This window comes from Diabrotica virgifera, chromosome 3 (assembly GCF_917563875.1).
Source record: "Diabrotica virgifera virgifera chromosome 3, PGI_DIABVI_V3a".
Lineage (NCBI taxonomy): Eukaryota > Metazoa > Arthropoda > Insecta > Coleoptera > Chrysomelidae > Diabrotica > Diabrotica virgifera.
The window spans coordinates 244,640,551-244,663,110 of record NC_065445.1 but is presented as its reverse complement, the minus strand read 5'-3'; the positions used below and the strand labels follow the sequence as shown (position 1 = coordinate 244,663,110).

General features: G+C 32.2%; 1 protein-coding gene across 2 annotated transcripts in view; it reads left to right on the top strand.

Annotated features, from left to right (window-relative positions):
• The window catches only part of LOC114338519 (CAR1 transcription factor), a 262,177-nt gene extending 240,619 nt beyond the window's left edge, over positions 1 to 21,558 (top strand). For both annotated transcript variants that reach the window (XM_028289119.2, XM_028289120.2), the window contains one exon: positions 635 to 21,558. In XM_028289119.2, coding sequence (XP_028144920.1) covers positions 635 to 696 — 62 coding nt within the window. In that variant the 3' untranslated portion in view covers positions 697 to 21,558. The remainder of the gene's footprint in view (positions 1 to 634) is intronic.
• Positions 21,559 to 22,560: the final 1,002 nt, after the last annotated feature.

Genomic DNA, 22,560 nt, shown 5'->3' with positions numbered 1-22,560 from the left:
TATTGTCAAACTTTAACGGGAAGCAAATCTGAAAAAATTGCTGAAAAAATAAAATCTATTACTATCTGTTGGATACAGGCACTCATAATAAAAAGTGACAACATTTTCAAACAAAATTTTGTAGTACGTCCTGAAAATTGGAAGGGGAAATAAACTTTTTACTTGACATTTAAAAACGAATTGTTTAAAACCAGTTCATAACTACAAATTTTACAGGGGGTCAATCCATGCCAAGTGGTCCAATATAAATTAAGTTGGTTGCTTGACTATTTTTAAAATTTGTAAAAAAGTTATACTTTTCATACTTTTCTAAAAAGTTTGGTTTTTGATTTATTGTTCTAGGACAAACGTCAGTGAAAATATTGGCTAAAGAGCGAAGCCATGATTTCCGTGAAAATGATCGATACGCTTTAACAAAACTGGAAGTCATCGGCAAAATAAATTTTTTAAAAATAAAATGAATACAATTTTGTACTCTCTATACTGAAGTTTAAAAGGTAGAAAAATAAAAAATATTAAAAGTAGTCAAGCAACCACCTTTGGACCACTTGGCTTGGATTGACCCATGGGTATTTCCAATCTACATAGTATGGGGAAAATTCTTCAATATTAATGAATTTTTTTTATTTTTCAGCGTGGGAAGCCATAATCAATCAGCCGAACGGTAAGGTCAAGTACTACATGGAAGAATCCTAAACGTGGATAAAGTGATAGTGTTGTACTTGTTTGAATAAAAAAAAACCGTTAAAATACTAGTCAAATCACTGACATTTCGTAGTTTAAACCCAATAAAACTTGAAATAAATAAAACTTAGTGAAATTTCGGATACACGGATACGGTAGCGATGAGAAGTACTGTCTTTATTAAAACACGCTGCTTGAACTGTAGAGAGCAGATGATGAAGAAGCATGTCGTCTTCGGGAGCAAAGACAAAGTGTCAAAACAGGAAACCTCGAATTTTCCATGATAACAAAGACTCGATAGTTTCAGCAATATTACGAAATAGTTAACGAGGGTGGCCTCGAGATGTCCCTCTAGGACGATTCTTAAAAACCAAACACACTTTACTAATGTCACAAAAAACGAAATAAAATATCAGGTTGTAGTGGTTAAATTATTTGTCCGAAAATATATTGTCCGAAGTGCTTACAGTAAAATGTAACAATGTTGCATGCAAATAATTATATTGCTTTGTTGATTTTATGAAAGCCTGGTCTATCGCTAGGTAGTTTCGATAACTGTTGTCTTTCATCAATTGTTTATGTAGAAAATATTAGAATAGTTGGTTAATTAAAGCCTTAAAAAATGAAATGAAAGGTATATGATTGTAAATAAGGAAAAATAATCTAATAAAAAATTTTTGTCTTGGTAAAAGGTATATTAGTTTAAAAAGCCCCTATAGGGCTACAGACATAGAAACAAAACGTTTTCGGTCTCTAACAAGAGCATCATCAGTGTTACAAGAACATGGTGAGCCAACCAAAAAATACAAATGTCAAAACCTTTCAACAACAGACTAAAAGTCTCATATAAATGCAAACATGGCAAAATCCAAAGGGTGGATATAATTCTTATGGATACGGCCCTAGCGCCGTAGTATTTTAATCTGTTGTTGAAAGGTTTTGACCTTTGTATTTTTTGGTTGGCTCACCATGTTCTTGTAACACTGATGATGCTCATGTGCCAGAGCGAAAACGTTTTGTTTCTATGTGGGTAGCCCTATAGGGGTTTTTTAAACTGATATACCTTTTACAAAGACAAACATTTTTTATTAAATTTTACTTGTAATTAACGGAAAGGACAGGAAATTCTTCCTTGTGGAAAAATAATCAATCGATTGGCATGATTCATAAATTATTTTCAGCACAAAAGAAACGCACTTTTCCTTTTTTGAATGTTGTTGGCAGGCCAGCTAAGAGCTTGTACCGTGAGCAGATGCCGTTAAGTCAAAATATTTATTTTGTGCTGACAATAATTTTATTTATTTTTTCCTATTTACAATCATGTATGTTTCATTTCATATTTTTTTCGGCTTTAATGTATTAAGCAGCTATTCCTACAGAAACATCAATTGTTCCTAATTTAGTTTTGCTATCACTTAGTTTTCCAAAGATTTTTGTACATTTTAAATAAGAACAGTAAAAGAAACCTGCCCTCGGTTATTCTTAAACAGTGTAAATAATTCAAATGGGTTCTACCTCTTGTTATTTTATTATTTTTATATATTTTACAATATATTACATTAAAAAATAATATAAATTTTATAATATTTATATCATTGTTTTATGTTTAGTTTGTCTCTTTCTACTTGTTAATCTCAAATCATTAACATAATCGTAATCTTTCAATAGGGCTTTTCATCGATTGTCATTTGTTTCGAGCTTATGTCATGTGTCACATAATATTAATATATCTACGTCATACGTCTTTGGTTTGTATCATTGGTTTATACCAATAACGTACGACGTAGATATATTAATATTATGTGACACATGACAGAAGCTCGAAACAAATGACTGTGAATGAAAAGCCCTATACAACAATGTGTTGACATGGAGAAACAACATATACGCTTCAATGTTTCCAATCCCAACAAATGCTAAGTATGGTGAAGTTAAGTCGCGCAGATTATATAGATATATTATATATTACATATATCCATATATTATATATATAGATATGGTGAAGTTTAGTAAAAGGACTCGTTTTGTGGCATTTGCTAGATAAATGGTGGCAATGAATCAATAGCAGATGTAAATCTATCTGAATAGCAGAGTTAAATCTATCTGAGGAGCAGGTAATGTGAACACTTAGCAGTGACTTAAGCTTCATAGGTACCTTTCTGAAGAATTGCTGAGCTTCTGATCGTTCCGCCGGTCGAAGGGGTCTTCTAAATTCAGGCGAAGTATGTCATTTATCACACCGTACCATAAATAACGTGTACTCTTCACTATTAATTAATTAATATCCCACAAGTGAAACCTATAATCAATCCCACAAGTGAAGAAATTTGCTTTATATTCAAATGTTATTGCCATGCTTATGTATGAATATTAAAATTTATCTTTATTTTCAATTATCCGCTAAATCTTTTTTGTGAGACGTATTTGAAATTGTCTGTATTCCTTACCAAAGCTTTCCTAAAGATCTTATCATAGAAGAGCTTTCTAAAGAGCTTTTTGGTCAGATGTCATCTTCTCCTTTACTCATATACATCATATACATGAAGTCTCAGAGTAGAAATTGTCAATTTCAATTATTTTTGAAAGAGTTTCAATAGAAGTTTGAACCGCTGTTTTCTTTTTACTTGTTTATGTTATCAAGATATAAAAGAATAAATTATATAATATATATCGATACCTTTGTCACTGAATTTACTGCGCATGTCCTGGTGCGCAGAAATCATATTTCCGTGAAGTGTGGAGCAAATGCGAAAAATCCACAGTGAAGAAAAGTAGGAAAATGTTTTAAAAATTAACCAAATATACTAGAGGTTTGAGATATACACTAAGATAGTATTTATATTTGCCACGCATCCCCATAAAAAAAGAATAAAATAAAGTAAAAAAATTTATCATTGTATTTTTTACGTTTTCACGCTTTATTTCTCTTTGCATATTGTTTATTTTTAAATATTTTTTTGTAGAATGGTCTGTATCATCAGTTATTGTTCGAAACAATAATTTTCTATATTATAAAAGTAAGTTTTTAGTTATGTTCTGTTGAGTATACCATTAGATTGATCTCAAACGATTCTTCAATTTGCCACTTAGAACATTATTAAATAAAACAAGCAAATAAATCACATATTTTTTTATTATTTCGTCTTATTTCATACTTGTACCTACCAAAAAAATCATTACTAACAAATACTATAATAATCATGGCATCCTTCTGGCTCAAGTCTGGAGTTAGAATTTTCAGATCGCCCAAGCGCCCCTAATATGACTTAACGACCACTTAAGTACTGACTGATTGACTGACGGCTTTATTTGCCTTCCGAAGCATTGTGGCGGCTCAGTTAAATTAGAAATCAAATTTCTGGTGTTAGTGCCAGGAATCGAACACAGGCTCTTCAGCTTAGTAAGCCAGTACCTTAGTAAATTAGTGAACTGAAGATTTCTTGAGCTATATAAGTAGTGGATGATGCCAGTGGCGTAGCTAGCCCCACAGGGGCCCCATATCAAAGTTTGTAGCGGGACACTTTTCCACGACTGATATGGAATGGTGCTAAAAAATGTTCAACAAAAGAAGCAAAAACGCTTGTATAGAATAGAATGGGAATATGCTTTGTTTTCACAGAAAATTTTACAATTTTATGGACAAAGCTTACAAAGATTTGAAAAAAAAAACAATAACAAATACAGTTTACTGAAATTACATAACTCGTTAATATTATTACAAAATAAAAGATAATAAAATAAACCAAAACAATCTATTGCAAAATTTAAATAATTTGCAAATTACATAATACAACCTTAGGAACTATGTAATAAGTTCTGCATATAACATCCAAATATAGATAATAATAATAAACCTAGTAAACTCTACAAAAAATAGATTTGAATTGTTGAGACTCATTGTTTAAAAACAGATTCAAGTTTTTTCAAACCAAGGATGTATGGACATTAAAAATGAGCGTACACACAGAAGCTCTGTTCTTATAGTATAACGGCGAGCGGACGGCAAGTAGATATACCTAAATACAATTTATAGATAAAGAACAGATTACACGAAAATATACCCAAACAATACACACTGTTACAAATATTCAAAGGTAAAGGGATCACAAAAATTGCAATTTGGCATTATACATTGTACAATGTCGCATACAGCCAACAGTGAATGGACAATGAAAGGTAGCTTGAAAACAAAAAAAGCTATGTTGTTACGGGATAACGGCGAGCGGCAGAGAATATAAAATAAATATAATTTATAGATAGATAAAGAATCCATTACACGAAAATGTCGATAACCAAACAATATACCTACACTGTGTTAATAGTGAAATAATTGTTCAATTTTTTTAAATGGAATTTTATACATATCGACATGCCACGTTGGGACCCTGAATGTTGTGGGCCCCGTATAATTGATACGGCGGTAGCTACGCCTCTGGGTGATGGAGATACAAACCAAGACATAGTTTAGAAGATTACCTAATTTATGGTTTCTGAACCTTTCAAGAATCATAATTAATTCTTAACCTAAGGCTCTCAAGCGAATTGAGAGAAGGTAGCATCTGGCCATCTGGAGATTGCATCTGGCCAATAATGGAGCACAATCAAGCAATTTGTGTAGTTGATCTATTCATCTGCTTCGATATATGTAATGACAAGATAAAAGATGGAAAGGTCTTTACTCAAAATCGGTTTGTTGAATGGTGTAAAATGTGCACCTCATCATCAGGTGGTCAAGTACAATCTATTTAGTAGGTACAACATAAAATGTTTATTAGTGAAGCATTAAACTTGATTGGAGGTGTCTTAATAGTTTCAACATTATTCTATAAACACACAGTTACAAGATCAGTTAAGTTACTATTAAATTTTCCACGCAACAATTTTTTCAGATTTTTCTGATTTTCTGGACAGAACTGGATGGCAAAATTAATAAAAAGCCGAAAAAAGGTGTCACATTTTTACCTTTACATACATTTTAAATATTTTCGATTTTCCAAACATAGTATATTTTTTCCAAAACCTTATTTTTACCTTTTTCACAAATTTTTATTTCTATCCGCTGGAATTTTTTTGTGATATATTTTCGTTGATGTTCAGGCTAAAATGTTAAATTATTTTTTCTGAATTTTTCACAACGGTCTTAAGTGGGACAGGATAAATTTCTAGTTATTAACAATATTCCAAAGACATTCTGCAATTAATATAATTATGACAATATTTTTTAGTTTTATACACGGTTAGTACAAAGAATAATCAAAAATAAGAGTAAAAAAATTATTAGCAAATATTAATATTATTATTTTAGAATATTTAGTAATATACCATGCATTTAGAAGCGAAAGAAGTAAATCTGGCATTACCTTCTGACTGTTAGATCGTAATTATACTACAAATCAACATTACTCATCAAATTGCGTCCACTGCTGGACATATGCCTCCCTCAGTTTCTTCCAATGTTCGCTATACTGGGTCGCTTGTTCCCGCTACTCTTTACAACCGATAATAGGTATTAAAATGATACTTTTTTATACCTTTTATACATGAAATCGTATAAAAAAAAACACTCAAAAATAAAGAAAAACGTTTATTAAAAAGCATTTTAAGCAGCAGGTCTTTACTATTAATTACAAAAAAATAACAGCGTTTCTTATGGTTAGACAATCTATGGTCATCTCCTCGTGACATTTAGAAATTAATAAAATATCAGAGGAAAACATAGAATAACCCTACAACTTGATGTCTTATAAAAAAAATACGGCAGAAATCCTAACCCTTTTTTAAGGACCGTCCGAGTAGTAACCCGGCATTTCGGGGCCTTAATAATTTATTATTTAATAATTCAACTGCATGTTGACACCAAAGTGTTACAAGATATCGTCAAAAATAACTATTTTTTTTTCTGTTAAAAAAGTGCTTGTGCTATCATGGCGCTACGTTGAGCCTGTGGTGCGGGAATGTTTACGGAATGAAATTTTTTACGTTTTATGTAAAATTACAGAATGTTCCGAACGAGCATAGAAATATATGTTTCATTACTCTGTTTTGAATTATCATTTGCGAAGATCAATATACAGTGAGAGGCAAAATTATGGAATAAATTCATTTTTTCAAGAATGAGAGATTTTGGAGAGAAATTCCGAAACAGGTCGATTTTTATTTTTAAATTATGATCTTTTGGCATATTATTTATCATACTAGTGACGTCACCTATCTGAGCGTTATGACGTAATCGATAATTTTTTTAAAAGAGAATAGGGGTCGTCTGATTCTCTATTCAGTAATATAAAAATTACCATAATTATACAGGGTGGCAAAAAAAATAATTTTCGAATTAAATTAATTCACACAAAAAGAAGAATGTATGTTATTTATTTAATTCAAAATACATTTTAGTCATAAAATAGAAAAAATGTTTATTTTTATATGTTTATTTGTTTATTTCACAAGTAAACATTGCTTTTCGCTTAAATTCAATGTTAAAGCTGCCAACCACTTGCCGCTTGGCAGTTTGACATCTAATTTAAGCGAGAAGCAATGTTTATTTGTCGTATAAATATTTTTTTCTGTTTCTCTGACGTCAGTAAAATGTTTTTTGAAGTAAATAAATCACACACATTCTTCGTTTTGTGTGAATGAATTTATTTAAAACGTTATTTTTTGGCCACACTGTATAAATTATTATGGTAATGTTTATATTACTGAAAAGAGAATTGAATAACCTTTCAAATGAACTATCACACGACCCCTACTATTCTTATTTAAAAAATTATCGATTACGTCATAACGCTCAGATAGATGACGTCATTAGTATGATATATCTGCTAAAAAATCATAATTTAAAAACAAAAATCGATCTGTTTTGGGATTTCTCCAAAATCTCCCATTCTCGAAAAAATGAATTTATTCCATAATTTTTCCCCTTACATATTATTTTTACTTTTCAGATGTAGGAAAAATCACTACCTATTTCTTAGCGGCAAGGTAACATTATTTTGTATAAAATGTTTGATGAAGTTAATCCAGAATGAATTTACACTTAAAATTTTATTACTCGGGTACAAACTATTTTATTGACAAAATGATAATTGTCTTAAAATTTGTATTGGTAACCTCCTGGTGTTGGTAAAAGATTTAAAAATACTATTATTAAAAATTGAGATTTTGCACAAAACTTGTCAACGTCGCGAATCGCTTCTGTAGTGAAAATATCCACATAAACAGCTAAGCGGTTCTCGATCAATTGAGTGCTGTGTGCAGTAATTTGAAATTTGCTAGAACACACAGTATGTTCAGGTCTATTCATATTCTGGTTCAACTGTAGATAGGTCTTTAAAATCTCGTCTTGTCGAATTCTTGTTACATGAGACCCAAGCAAAGTAAGAAACGTGTGATTGGATTCCAGAACCCTTCTTTAAATTACAAAATAGCAATTAGTAGGATTTAATTTAATTCTGGCAGCTGTCATCTCTCCCCTACAGAGCTCCATAACCGTTACCAGGTTCAGATCAATCCTACAAAAGATATAAGTTCTTATTTTAGTGTCTGGTACTCCCAAAATTAGTTCCCATCCCTTAACATTTAGTCCCTTTATCTCACCTTCATTTATCCACGGTCCTTGAATAAACACCATGCCAATGTTCTTCTCAGCTATTTTCTGGCACAATAGGACTGTTGCTGTTTTTTTGTGCTGCGCATTGATCTGCGCAATCATAAATTTGCAGTTTGTTCATTTTTAGCATATATTTTTGTAATTTTTTCCACCTGCATAGATTTCTCTTCTGCCTTCTGCACTTTCAAAGTAATGGTGTAGGCTTTGATTCCCCCAATGTGTCCCGCCTCTTTTGTTTTGCTTTCTTCCAACGACATAATGCTAGCTCGCTGGAAAAGCGAAGGTAATTAAAGCCTTTTGAGCTCGTCCTCTGACTCCGTATCAACCCAGAGACTCGCATGCAGTCCTCCGACAGCTGTTGGTTTAGAACCCAACATCGCCCAACGATTGTTCTTGGGTCCAGGACTTTGTTTTCCAATTCGTGAAAATGGAACCTTTAGATCCTCGTTTTTAGTCTCTGGAAGGTACATCAGGACGCGCATGAATTTTGGGAGTTCTTCAGCCTTAAAGACCTTCCACTCAGTATTTTCTTCCAAAAAGTAGTCTTAAAGGACTCATAGTCAGCACATATCAACCCATAGTACCCATTCATGAGTCGGTCTTCGCAACCGAGGTGCGCAAAGAACCTTTAGTTAGAGCACCTTTTATTGCCCCAATGTCATTTTAAAACACATAAATATCTGGGTATTCTTCGAGAATGACTGCAGTTTTTATCCCAGTACGAGCAGATTTGTAGTTGCCGCTGAACCTTTTAGAAGAGGCATCAGCAGTTCTGCTGCTTTTTGTTAATTTCTCCTCAGGAGGGCTTCTTCTATCAGACACAGATTTTTTAACAGCATGTGGTATTTCAGAATTGTCTAGAGTCTAGAGCCTTTCCTAAAGTCTAAAGCAACCTCCTCTGTGCCCCAGATATTTTTGGCTGAGAAACCTCAAGCCTCTTGGTATCTTCCAAAAGAGTCCGCAAAGGACTTCTTTTAAATGTTCTTAACAATTTTTGATATGGTGGACTACAACTACAGATGTTGCTTTATTTCAATCTTTTTGGAATGACCAATAGTTCGAATTCTTTTCTATTTATTTCCTTTGTATAGAAATACATACTAATCATTTTTCTTTTTTTTTATAACAAGCTCTTTCTGTATTATTTCTTTATTATTCTTTTATATTTTTATTGTCACTTATGATCACATCCATTGAATATATTTTCCATGTGAGTTACAGTTTCAAAACCTGCTGCAGTTTTACTGAAACCAACCAATGCTTAATTCTTGTAGCCAAAAATATAATGGTAAATGAACTGTGCATAGCTGTGTTAATAAATTTAATAATTTTAATACACAAATTGGGAAATATGTATCATTCGTACATATCTATATGTCCATCAAAAGTCTCTTAAATAAAAAAAAACATAGATTTTTATACACCGGAACATTCTGTATATAATGATAGAGGCTGTTGTTATATTCGATGTATCATTTAACAGGGTAAGGGTGCACTAAATTCAAAAATAAAATTTAATTGTCACATCCAAACCTGTATCCTATGTATTTTAATTTTTAAATATATTTTAGGAATGATCATGTAAAAAGTGACTGATTGTTTAGTGATATGAAGAAAAAGCAGTTCCAACTAGAAAACCATCGTATGTGGGGAGTTTTCTTAAAAACAACCGTGTTATGCCATAAGAAAAGATTTTTGATAAGTATGTGGATGTTTTGGAAAAATTTTCTTTTACATTTTTGCTTTCATTGGTATTTAAAATGTTATACTAGTCCAGCGTGTGTCAGTATGTGCGTGTTTATGTTTATTTATCAAGGATTAATACATTATGTAAGTTTTTGTACCATCCATTCTGTGGCTTCACAGCAAAATTCAAGTCCTAGCCTCCCTCAGCAAACCTATCGATTCGTTCCTGTATTTAGCCATTTTTCTCCAAGATACGTTATCCATGGCTTAGTGTGAAAACCTCATATCTCATTTTACAGAAAATTTTACATGAGTGACTTTAAACTGAATTTCTGCATACTCTAACCCAAAATATATATGAAAAATGTATGTGTGACGATCTAAACGTACTCAGAATCAAAAATGTGTAAAGATAGTTTTTTTGAAGTTATACTTCTTTACGATTGAGAGTGAAATTTTATAATTCTGGGCGCATGCGCACACAGACAGTATGTAGTTCGTTGCTAATCTTTAAAGTTATGTATGAATCAGCGCAAATAAGTCATTAAAAGAATATATTAGTGTTTTTAGTAAATGTATTATTTATTATTATTTTTGTCTTTGGATTTGTCTTCCTCGGGAGTAAGATAATAAAATATCTATTATAACATTTTTATACTTCACTTGATGTATTTGTCACCGTGATGTGTAATTATATCCGAGACGTCACGTAGACGGGGCTTGATAGCTTGGTTGGTAGAGCATTGGACCAGAGATCGAGAGGTCCAGGGTTCAAATCCCGGACGATTCATGTTCTTTTTTTTTAATTTTTGGTATTGTTTTAATAAAAGATTTTTGAAAGTGGTAGGTAAGAAAGTTAGTTTAATATTTAAATAAAATACAAATAAACTGTTAATTATATTTATTTCGTTGAAATTATATAATAGAAGTATAACTTCTTACGTGCGTACAAAGTACACACACATTCTTTTTGTTTTAAGTTATAGCTTGCAGAAATTAAGTTTAAAGTCTCTCCTGTAAAATTTTCTGTGAAATGAGATACGAGGTTTTCACACTAAGCTATCGTTATGGTTTTTCATGGGAAGAAAATAAGAATGTGATTTCGAAGTTGAGTCATGACAACCGCGTTTAGGCTTTTTCGCCTCTTCACGAAAAGGGGATAGAAGACATTTTGGAACTGGGATATTTGGCTGAAAAGAGAAGTCGTTTCGGCAGTCACAGTAAACACCGGTCGCATCACCGCTACCACCATCAGACGAGCTCTTCATTTTTCTGGGTTTTTGCAAAATGGTTCTTTTCAGATTTTTGTCTTTTTTTGTAAGCCCAACAAGGGGTCAACAGTTTCCTTATTGGTAATTTTAGGATATCTTCTGGTCCAATCTTCAGTTGACCTGTGCATTAATTCCTCATAACTTAGCACATTGCAACAGCATATGATGTGTATGGCAGTCTCTTCTTCACGTTATTTTGTGCACCATGGTTCATTCACCTTCCCGAGTTTGTATAGCTGTTTTCTTAAACGACAGTGTCCAGTTATCATTTTGGTGACAATTTTAATCTCTCTTTCATCAAATTCTCCGACAGTTTTTATCAATGATTTATGAATAACCAAATAATGCCCTTGAATAGCTCTCCACTTCTTTTGATGATTCCTTATCAGCCACTTCCGAACCTCTTTTGTTTGGAACCTCTTTTTTTTTGTTGCCTCTTTGGTGATGGTACAGAATGGTTCTGGACCTACAACAGTTTCTTTTGAACTTTTTTTGCCAACAAACCTGCGCGTTCATTTCCATGCACCCCTTCATGACTCGTCACCCAGATTAAAGACACTTTATTATCTTTTGCCAGGTTGTTGAGGAGATCTTTACAGTTCCTCGCCAGTTTTGATTCAGTGAGTGGGTTTATTACTCCAAAAATATCCGCTTGGCTATCTGTATAAATGCTGATTCTCTTTGTTTTGGAGTATCCATCCATAATTTCCTCATGTATTATAATTACATACTTCTTCGAAGAAGAATCGGTCTCTTTACTTACTGAAGAAGTATCGGTCGACCGTGCAAAGGTGGTGTGACAACCTTCCATAGAGGTATCTCTCTGCCAATGAACTAGCAGTATTGCTTAGAGGAAGAAGATTATAATTACATGTCCGCCCAAAGACTCTTGATACAGTTCCATGGACAGTTGATTCTGTCCATATTCTACATATACAGGGTGTTCCCGAAAATAGTGCGTTCCTTTAAGGTATGGATATAATATACAATGTAGAACAAAAAACTCCTTCTTTTCTCAAGTTAACCGTTCCAAAAAAAAAAAAAATACATTGTTCGCCATATAAGCGAACTTTTATTTTCATAAAATAACTAATTTGGCATCACTGCACAAGAATTGTTTGTAATTTAGTTTAGTTTATTGACACCACAAATGTAGGTCAGACAGGCACACCTGCAAAATAATTGATACTTATGGCTAAAATGCTGCAACTATTTTTGAATTGTGATTGTCTATGTTTAGATTTTTGTATAAATAGTTGTCATATTTCAATTTGCATACCTAAATGTATTTTGGTTTTTTAGCCAAACAGTTGCATTTAGAAAAAAATGTTAATAAGACTTTTTTGCTCTACATGGTGCCTTCTACCTATACATTTAAGGAACGCACTATTTTCGGGGACACCCTGTATTTAGTCGTCTGGATTTTGCAGCTTTACATCTACATTTGGAAGTCCGAGGCCTTTGACGCTATGGATAGTTTTGATTATGGCTATTTCAATTCGTCTTCTGATTTCTTTTGCGTTTCACTTCTTCCCTATTTATTTATACGCGTCTTAAAACATATTGTCAAAAATAAGGCAGTGTGTGGCTAAAAATCATGAAATGTATGGAGATGACTCCAACAAGTACGATATAGTTTGGAACTGCTTCTAAGTTACATAGCGGAAGTGATAGAGTGTATAAAAATTTCTTTCCTAGGACAATTGTATGAAAGGTACTCTTTTCGGAATAGACGTTGTAGGATAAATACTTATTTTTTGACGGTGATAATATTTTATAGTTTCTTTTCCTCTTTTTGTTAAAAATAAAATAAACAAAACCATATAAATATGTAAAAAATGTGTAATAGGAAAAAAATATATATGTAACGATGTGTGTATGCTTTTTTCTTTACGAGAATATGCCGGTGTCACTTTTTATGATTGCACAAAAAGTGATGTTCGCTGTATTTGGATACATAAAGAAAAGTTTTATATATAATCTAGATGGTTTTATTTTTTTAATTCAGTGTGTTTCTGTTAGAAATTTTTCACCAACTTTAACAAGACACTACTACAACAGTGTGTAACTTGTCTTATTTTAAATAAAATTGACCAAAAACGTCATTGTACAATAATATCAGATGGACTATTATAGACGTGATCACACATGAGGTGGGATAAGCTTAAAAACATTACAAAGAAATTCATAACAAAAAAAAATGCAAATTTCCGCTTCGTCGTGAATATTTCCAATAGGAAGGAGTAATAATTTTTCATATAGATCTCATAAAGGCACGCTCCAACCGGTCGAGCTGTTCTGCTCCGCGTCGCTCTGCTCGGAGCAGAACTACAATGCGCGGCGCAAGTCTGTGCATGTGCTTCTTCTCGTAGCACTACAACCCAGGGTGGCTAACAACTCGCTTCCATCTTGATCGGTCGTCTGTGACAGGAGTCAGTGGGTGACCCATTGTTTTTAAATCTATGTTAAACCATATGTTATGTCTCCATCGCATACAGAGACGTTTAATGACCTTCTTCCTGTCGGGGCTTCATTCCAGGTTAACTTGGTAAGGCGGTTATTAGGGAGTATATGAACATGGCCAGCCCTTAGACGTTAGGATTTAATCTCTTGGACTACGTCGTTATCCCTATACATCTGTTTGACTTCGGGATTTGTTCTAATTCGGTATTGGTTCGGGTCGTGGTAGGGTCCAAAGATTCTTCCGAGGATTTTCACTGGATATTACTTTAAAAAGAAAGAACCGGTTAAAACCAGAACAGATAAACCGGAAAATTGATTATTGCGGAGTAAAAAACCGGTTTTAGGTTATTACCGGTAGTTTCCAATTCCTAGTGCGATCATGGGATTCCGGATGAAAGACCAGCAATCATATTGTACACTTAAAAAAATGCCACAAATTATGTAATTTCTATCATTTTTTTGGCGGATTACAAATATTTCAAAGTTTTTTACGAATTTTGTTGTAATTAGTTTTCATAAAACGCCAGTGATAGATGAACGCCGGGACTCGATTATGGAGCATGAACTTGATTATGGATTATGAAACAATTGTTCATTATCGTTTAATAATATTAACATCGAAGAGTTAGTTGCTATACTTTGTTTCACGTTAAGAATAGAACGTTACGCTTACAGAGATCAGTGTTGCCAAACCTCTCGCGCACGGGTGGATACTCGACTGCCGATATACGATTCATTCTAGTCTATACGGCGTGGCATCGGCGCGCTTCTATCGTCCATAAGAAATAATTGGGGCTATCTCCGCAATGTTCTATTATTAACGTGAAACGCTCTATAGTTAATAACTTGATGTCTTGAGACCTACTGATCTTAAAATTTGAAGAAAGGGAAATAAGCAACTTTAAAATATACCACAATAGATATATGGATTAAATGAGGTGGCTTTTTTTCCTATTCCAGTGAGACCTTTTCAGATCTATTGTGGTGCTCTAGCTTTATATTACATTCTCTAGCCTGGCCCTTTTTAAAAGGTCTAACAACTTCGAGACTGGACCTTTCATAAAGCTCTTTGCCAGTGGCTTTTCTTCGCCTAATGCAAAGAACCATTCCAGGCTGTCAAACTGACATAAAATGTGCTCTGTTGTTTCTACTTCTAGCTGACAGAATGTGCATAGGTCATCACCGGCCAATACCATCAGCTTCAACTGCCTGTTCGGCTTACAGTATGGCTTTGACTGTTTTCTTGTCTTTGCTTATTGAGTCTGCCGTAAATTTTGGCGAATGTTCTGCAATGAACTGTTTCGTATGTGTCTTTGTCCTGATAAATTCCTCCATCATTTTAAAGATTTGTGAGTTATCAACTTTCTTTTAGCCGTTCTTATTACTGCCTTTGCAACTACTATAATAGAAACATAATTTAAAAATTTCATAATGACTTATCTACGAAAGTATCCTTTGGATAAAAGTTCCAGTAAGATAAGCCAATGTTCCAATATGTGTATAAAAAACAATGCTATAACTCCTCTTAGCAGATGTTTAAGACTATGCCACAATTGTCGAAGCAACACCTATGTGTCACTGTTAAGATTAAAGATAAACAAATTAATTGCGCTCGCAGAGCCTTAGTCAGTGATAAATTATCAGAAAATCGCATGCGCACTTTAAAATAATATAAATAATACCGTTAATAGATAAATATACGAGGTATATTTACTATTAATTAATATTAATAATTAATTATTCAAATTAATAGTAAATATACCTGGTATATGTATCTATTAACGGTATTATTTATATTAAGTGAAGTTGGGAGTTGACAGGGACTAGTACTAGTCCCTGACTACTCTGCGAACGCACTTATTATTTCCTTTCTTGTTTAAAAAATATACAAGATCCATTCCTTGTGTGCTATCACAATTTAATAGTTTGTAAATAATGCTTTACATTTAAAACAAATTTGTTATTTGTTTAACAATTGTAAAGTTCTTGTGTCAGTTTTAAATAAATTAGACATTATTATTTGTTTTGAATAAGTGTACCTCAGCATTAAACATATCAATTTTGTTAAAATTTTTGCTATTGTTTCAATTTATCTGTGATTAAAATATATGGTTTAAAATTATATATTTTTTTTTGTAATACTCTTAGCACCTTTTGAATTTTGGTGTTTGTAAACCAGTTTTTTACTGTAGAAGTTAAAATGAAAAATATGTTAGTAAACCAGTCACCCAATATCGACAATAAAGTGCCATTTTTATACAATTTATGTTTCAAACTCCTGGAGAATCCCAATATGAATATAACATAACCTAAAATAACCTTACTGTAGTTATGTTCTCTTTCTGTCTATACGTTGGACTTGTCTCATTGTTTTTCTTGGATATTAGTTGTTTTTAACCTCATTCCGAAATCTGGCGATGGTATTTAAGGATGTATATAAATATAAGTCTGTTTTGGCATCAGCTGCGAACATCTTTTGGTCCTGAACTCGAATTTTTTGTAAACCTTTGTTCAATTTTAAGGTTCTGTTAACACGTTGGCTGCCGTAATGTTAAAAAAAGTGGGTCCCTACGGTCACGAGCCTCCCGTTTCTATGTTTTTGAGATAACTACGGTGTGTCACGCGGCTACTATCAACAACAACATGAGACACAACATTTCTGTCTCACGGCAGCCAACGTGTTAAATGTGATCATTGTTTCCATTAATCGATGTTTCGTCTCTTTCACTGGGTTTATACCACCATTTATGTTGCTATTTGTGAGAAGACTTTCACTGTTTTCTTCTTATTTTTCATACCGTATATGTGTATTTTATTTTATTAATATTGTTATTAAATCGGCTCGTTATGTTTTTCCGACCGGTTATTCTCATCAAAATTTTGAACAACATGATCAACTCAAAATCAGCTCAAAAATTAGTTAAAAATACAAATTTTCTGTACTTTCCAATGTCATCATCATCATCATCATCATGGTGCTATAGCCCTTAAAGAACCTCGATCTTCTCTAGCTTTCTGCCTCTTGCTTGGATTTTCCAGTTAGCAACATCGATCTTCTCAGCATCGGGTGCTATCCTGCCTATCCACCTCAGGTTTGGTCTACCCCATCTTCTCATTCCCACCGGTTGCGCAATTAGAATGTATAAATAGTACTTTCCAATGTATAGTAATTTAATAGTACCAGTCCTTTGTATGGTCCCAACAAATCAATCTTACTAAATTATTTCATTTTATTAAAGATAAATATTTAACGATATCTGGTGACATAGTTTTACATTGATCTATATTAGCTAAATTGATGTTAATCTGTCAAAGCTTTAATGAGTTGACAATACTGAAAAAAAAAACAGAAACATACTGCAAAAGCTTTCTTTGAGCATAAAATAGATATCACTGTTAAAGCTAGAACTTTAACTATGTTTATTTATTGATTATAAATAATTAGCTACATGGAATAGTCCCAGTGTTATGCAACTTGATCCACGGTCCTCAAATTGCATCAACTTTGAGAACTGTTAACTCTTTGTTGTCTTATTAGTTCTATGCAATATTTGAATAAAAAATATCATTTTTATTTCGGTTGTATATGTCATCTCGTTTTCAATTTGTAGTATATCTGTGCTGTATCAATTGTTTAAATTGTCAAAGTAACTAAATGTCACTTCAATTGTCAAATGTAACTTCCGATTTTTGATTCATAGTGTATTTGTTTTGTAGCATGTACGTGTAATATACTTCCAGGGATTCAATCTGTTTCATGTGATGTCTCCATGTTCTAATGTGAGACCGTATTCTTTCAGGTTATCATATATTCCGTTCTTCCTGTTTTATTCCCATTCACTTTTTTTTATATTCCATCTCTCTAGTCATTTCCATTGTATTACTACTGTATCTACTGTATTATCTAGTATAGTAATATAATTCTAACTTAACTGACGTATGTCAACTGTCAATGTGAGAAGTTTATATGTAGAAACATAATTTTCCTAGATATGTAATTTGAACTGTAGAAAGAATTTTATATTTAAATATTGCGTAAAACTATCACGACACAAAGAATTATTATGTAAAATAGTTGTATTATGAATTATAAATGAAAAAAAGGCTAAGTCATTTTTTAGTTTTTTAAATAATACGGCTGAAATAGTTATTTTTGAAAATTTAGACAGATCTAGGTGGACCTATTGCTAGATTTTATATATACAGGTATTTTTTTCAAATTGTAAATTGTTAAAATATCACATTGTTGATTCATTTACTTCTATAGATATCAAGGCTTATTGTTAATGAACATTTGTAATGTGTTAAAGAGAAAATTGAGTGGTATATGAACAGGTTCTTTCAATTTAAAGAAATTTTATAGGATATTCTCATGATCAAAGTACTTATGTCGACGATAAGAGACTTTGGTTCGCTATAAAGACTGAATAGAAGAAGGCTCACCGCTGTATGCTGCATGTAATTTCTATTTTCATCTTTCTTGTTACTTTTCTAATCTTTAGTATTGTTTTCCTTTATTGGATGTGCTCTTAAATGCTTCCAACCTTGTAGAGACCTTGAGAGTCATAAAGATGGATTACTCAAGTAGATCTGTAAGAGGAAGATTCCTGGGATAGCCTCTAACGATGCTGATTCTGTACTATTCAAAGCTCCTGTTATATTTAGAAGTACTTGTCTTTGTAGGATAGTGAGACAAGAATACATTCCCCGTCCTTATCAATATTTCTCTTATCAGTAAAAGAACTGATTGGATTAGGACTTCTTTTATGACTATGTTTCTATTACTTATCCCGTAAAAAATCTATCAGGTTCCATCTCTTTTTTTTTTTCACTACTTTATATCGTTTGAGTTTAGCATTTATTTGAACCAAATTTTCACCATTTTTAATTCCTGGGCCTGCCTCATGTTGAATGTCTTTTAGAAATCGGTATATCTCTTGTGTCGAATATATAATTCTGGACTTTATAACTGTAATAACTCATTTTTGCTTACAAATCATGAGATGGTGTATAAAAAGCTTCATATAAAAAAGGAAAATTATAATCATTGGTAGTTGTTAGAATTTTGAAAATATACAGGGTATTGCACTTCAATTTTCTCGAAATTTATTGCTGTTTCTGGTACAAGGTGCATTAATGGTACAGCATTCAGAAATATCGACAATGATTTGAACTGGCAAATAAAAAACAATCAAAAATTGAATTTTGTGATGGTACCTCAGTAATTCTTAATTTGAGATGACTAATAATGTACAAGTTCATAATAAATTTGTATTCAATTGACTAAAAATAGTGAATTTTAGAATCTTTTTATGTACTATCGAAATTATTGTATTTATACCAATATAAGCATATTAACTACATATCCGTTTGCTGCAGAAACTTCAAAACTTCCCAACAAAAATGGTGTATAAGAAACGTCATAATAATTATTTTTTATGATAATTTATTGCAGTGTAATAACAACGAAAATGTAGCATAGTTAGGCACGATTATCACTTTCGCTGTCACTCATTTATTAGTTACTTTAGTATTGAGCCAATACTAAAAGAATCTATTAAATTTAACGGTTTTTGAAAAGCCAAAAGGCGATATTGGCACCTGACTCGAGACAAAACGCCTTTTGGCGACAGTGGCTTCTGACTCCACAAGCAAAATGCCTTTTGGCGACAGATGGCAGCGAAATGCGCATGACCGATCGCTCTGATAACTCGGTACCTTTCATTGATACTCAGATATGTGTAATAATTCTTCCAGTACAAACTTGAAATTGGTTTCAAAATATTATATACTAGAGGGAACTAAAAATAAATTGAATATTTTTCATATTTTTACGATTAATCATTAAATTTGTTACGCTGACTACATTGGCAAGAGAAGTTAATTATATTATATACTCATAGATGTGGCCACATGACATGTGGTAAAAACTTAGTTATGTATAACTATACTTCAGTGCAGTGTTGCCATTGGTGATAAACCATATTAACCTGGAATGAGTAATCAAAGATGGCTTCTTTAACCGTAGCAACATGTATGGTTAAGAGGCCCAGAAATAAAGAAAGCAAATAAACGTACATGTAAGGGATGTATACTGAGGTTTATAAATCTACGAAAATAAAAAGAAAACAGATATTGTGAGCCAAAACCATTCTTAACGCACCTTGTATGTTTGAACTACTATCCTCGAAGCCTTGATGTAGCGAGATATGACTAATTTGTAAAAAGTTGTTGTTTATTTTGTTGTTTTTTATTTAGCTTGAGTTATTTTTTATTTTAGTCTATTTTGTAATAATAAAACTTTAAGATCTTGAAGTATACTCCTTGCGGGACATTTATTAGATTTAGTGTGTGTATAATTTTGTACTAAAAGTAAAAAATGTTTATTATATTTAAGAGAAAATCAAATATCGTGGCAATAATGAATATTTATCGAAAACTTATAAACAAAAGAAATGTCGATGATCACTGTAACCCTCTAAATTTTGTAGTTAGATAAGGAAACTGAAAATCATTGCCTGTTAAAGTTGGTTTACGATTTGAGATTGTTTACAACTTTTGACTTTATTATGAAGGTATACTGAATTCGCTCAGCCGAGATTCATCTTAACACATTCGGAATAGGAAACATACAGCACAAAAATTCTTACCTCACACTATTAACTGCTCAAATCAACTTTATCTTTCATTAAAAAAAGAAGAATTATTGGAAATAGTGGAAATGTATACTAGACCCATAAAATTTTGTGGAACTTATTTCTACAAAATATTTTTATTTTGAACAATAAATAATTTTCTCATTTATTGTTATCAATACATTAAAATGGTGTAAATAAATATTTATTGATTATTAATGTCTGTGTACTCTTAATAAAATTGGTTATGAGCAGGTATGGTTGGTTGTGTAGTAATTTTCAGTCACGTCTAGCCACCTAACTTGCTAAAAAAGAAATTACCAACGTCACTAGCGTCTGGGCTAAGCGAATTCAGTATAACAGGTAATGTCTTTAAATAAACGATGATTTCTTCGGATATTATATCACTTGCCGCTTTGTGGCAACAACTCTGCGTGTTTCGTATACAGAATAAGCCAAATGATAACGGGACATATGCAGTTAACACAGTTTATCGGAACTACATTTGAAATAGTCGACCAATATAAAACTTCGACACACATAAATCATAGCAACGTTAAGAACGGCATGTATAAAATGTCGTTCAACTACCTATCGATATGCGACACGCGACCGGTTACTTTCGACTTGGCTCATGGCCTCACTCGTAAAAGGAGACAGGTTCTAGTTGAACGATATTTTATACATGCCCATTGTAACGTTGCTATGATTTATGTGTGTCGAATTTTTATATTGGTCGTTTATTTCAAATGTAGTTCCGATACAATGTGTTAACTGCGTATGTCCCGTTTTTATTGGGCTTATTCTGTATATAGTTATAACTGAAGAATATTTTTAAAAACCACATTGTTTGACAGAGTTTAAATTTAACAGATTTGCTATCAGACTATACTGATCTACATGCGCGTTTGTAAAATCTCATTCCTTTGAGCGTGGGACTCCGCGTATATAATCTCTGATAGATGCCCTATTTGGAGTATACAAATTTCGTTTAAAATTTCACTCAATTCCTTTATTTATTTTTCAAATCGAAATAATAGATATATGTTAGTATTTTTTAACTGAAACTTTTTTCTTTTGTGTACATTCTTCTGGTTAAACACTGTGTTAAGTAGAAAAATGATTTTTTAATCGGTTCAGTTGTTACATTTTTAAAGATTATTTACACAAAATAAATACTTGCTTTCTAAATATATACATTATTTATTCATTTATTGTTTTATTGTTGCCGTACATAAAGAAGACACGTTGATGTCCAATTGGAACCATAGAGAAGAACAGAGATTAAAAGAAACAGTATAAACAAGACAGAATACTCACAACTCGACTAGACAGGTTAAAAAGCTAAAGAATGTGTACAAACCACCAATAAATTCAACAATAGAAGGGGAATGGACAACAACTTTCTTTAATAAAATTGCACCGCCAGGTCCGAGATAAAATATATTATATCCAGTAAATACAGAAAACACATTCTAACTAAAAAATTTTCTATGGACGAATTAGAGTCATCCATTAAAACAACCAAAAATACAGCTCCTGGAATAGATAATATACACTATGTTATGCTAAATAAGTTAGGGATGGCTGCAAAGGAGATGATCTTGGCAATATACAATGATATATGGATAACTGAAAGTTACCCCTCTAGTTGAAAAGAATTCTTAGTTGTTCCTTTTCTAAAACCAGATCGAAGTCCTGAATCACCAGATTCATATAGAGGTATCTCTTTGGGATCTTGTATTGCTAAAACTTTTGAAAGAATGGTTAAAATCAGATTGGAGAAGTGGCTAGGAATTAATAATAAAATGTCAATGACCCAATTCGGCTTCAGAAAAGGTTATTCTGGTACAGAAAATCTGTCATTTAATAACAGATATTAATTTAACCTTCACTAACAATAAATCAGTTACATCTCTATTTATAGATATTGAAAGTGCATACGATAACGTTAACCTCAACATATTGTATAATAAAATGATTGAAGTTGGATTACGAGAGTCTTTTAACACAAAAATAATCAAGTTGTATAGTAATAGAAAATTATATCTTCAAATTAACAACGAACGCTTAGGACCACAAATAGCTCAAGACGGATTACTACAAGGAGGAATATTAAGTACAAATTTATACCTAATATATACATACGATTTGGAAAAATCGGTAACAGATACTAAAATATTACAATTTGCAGACGATTTGGTAATTTATA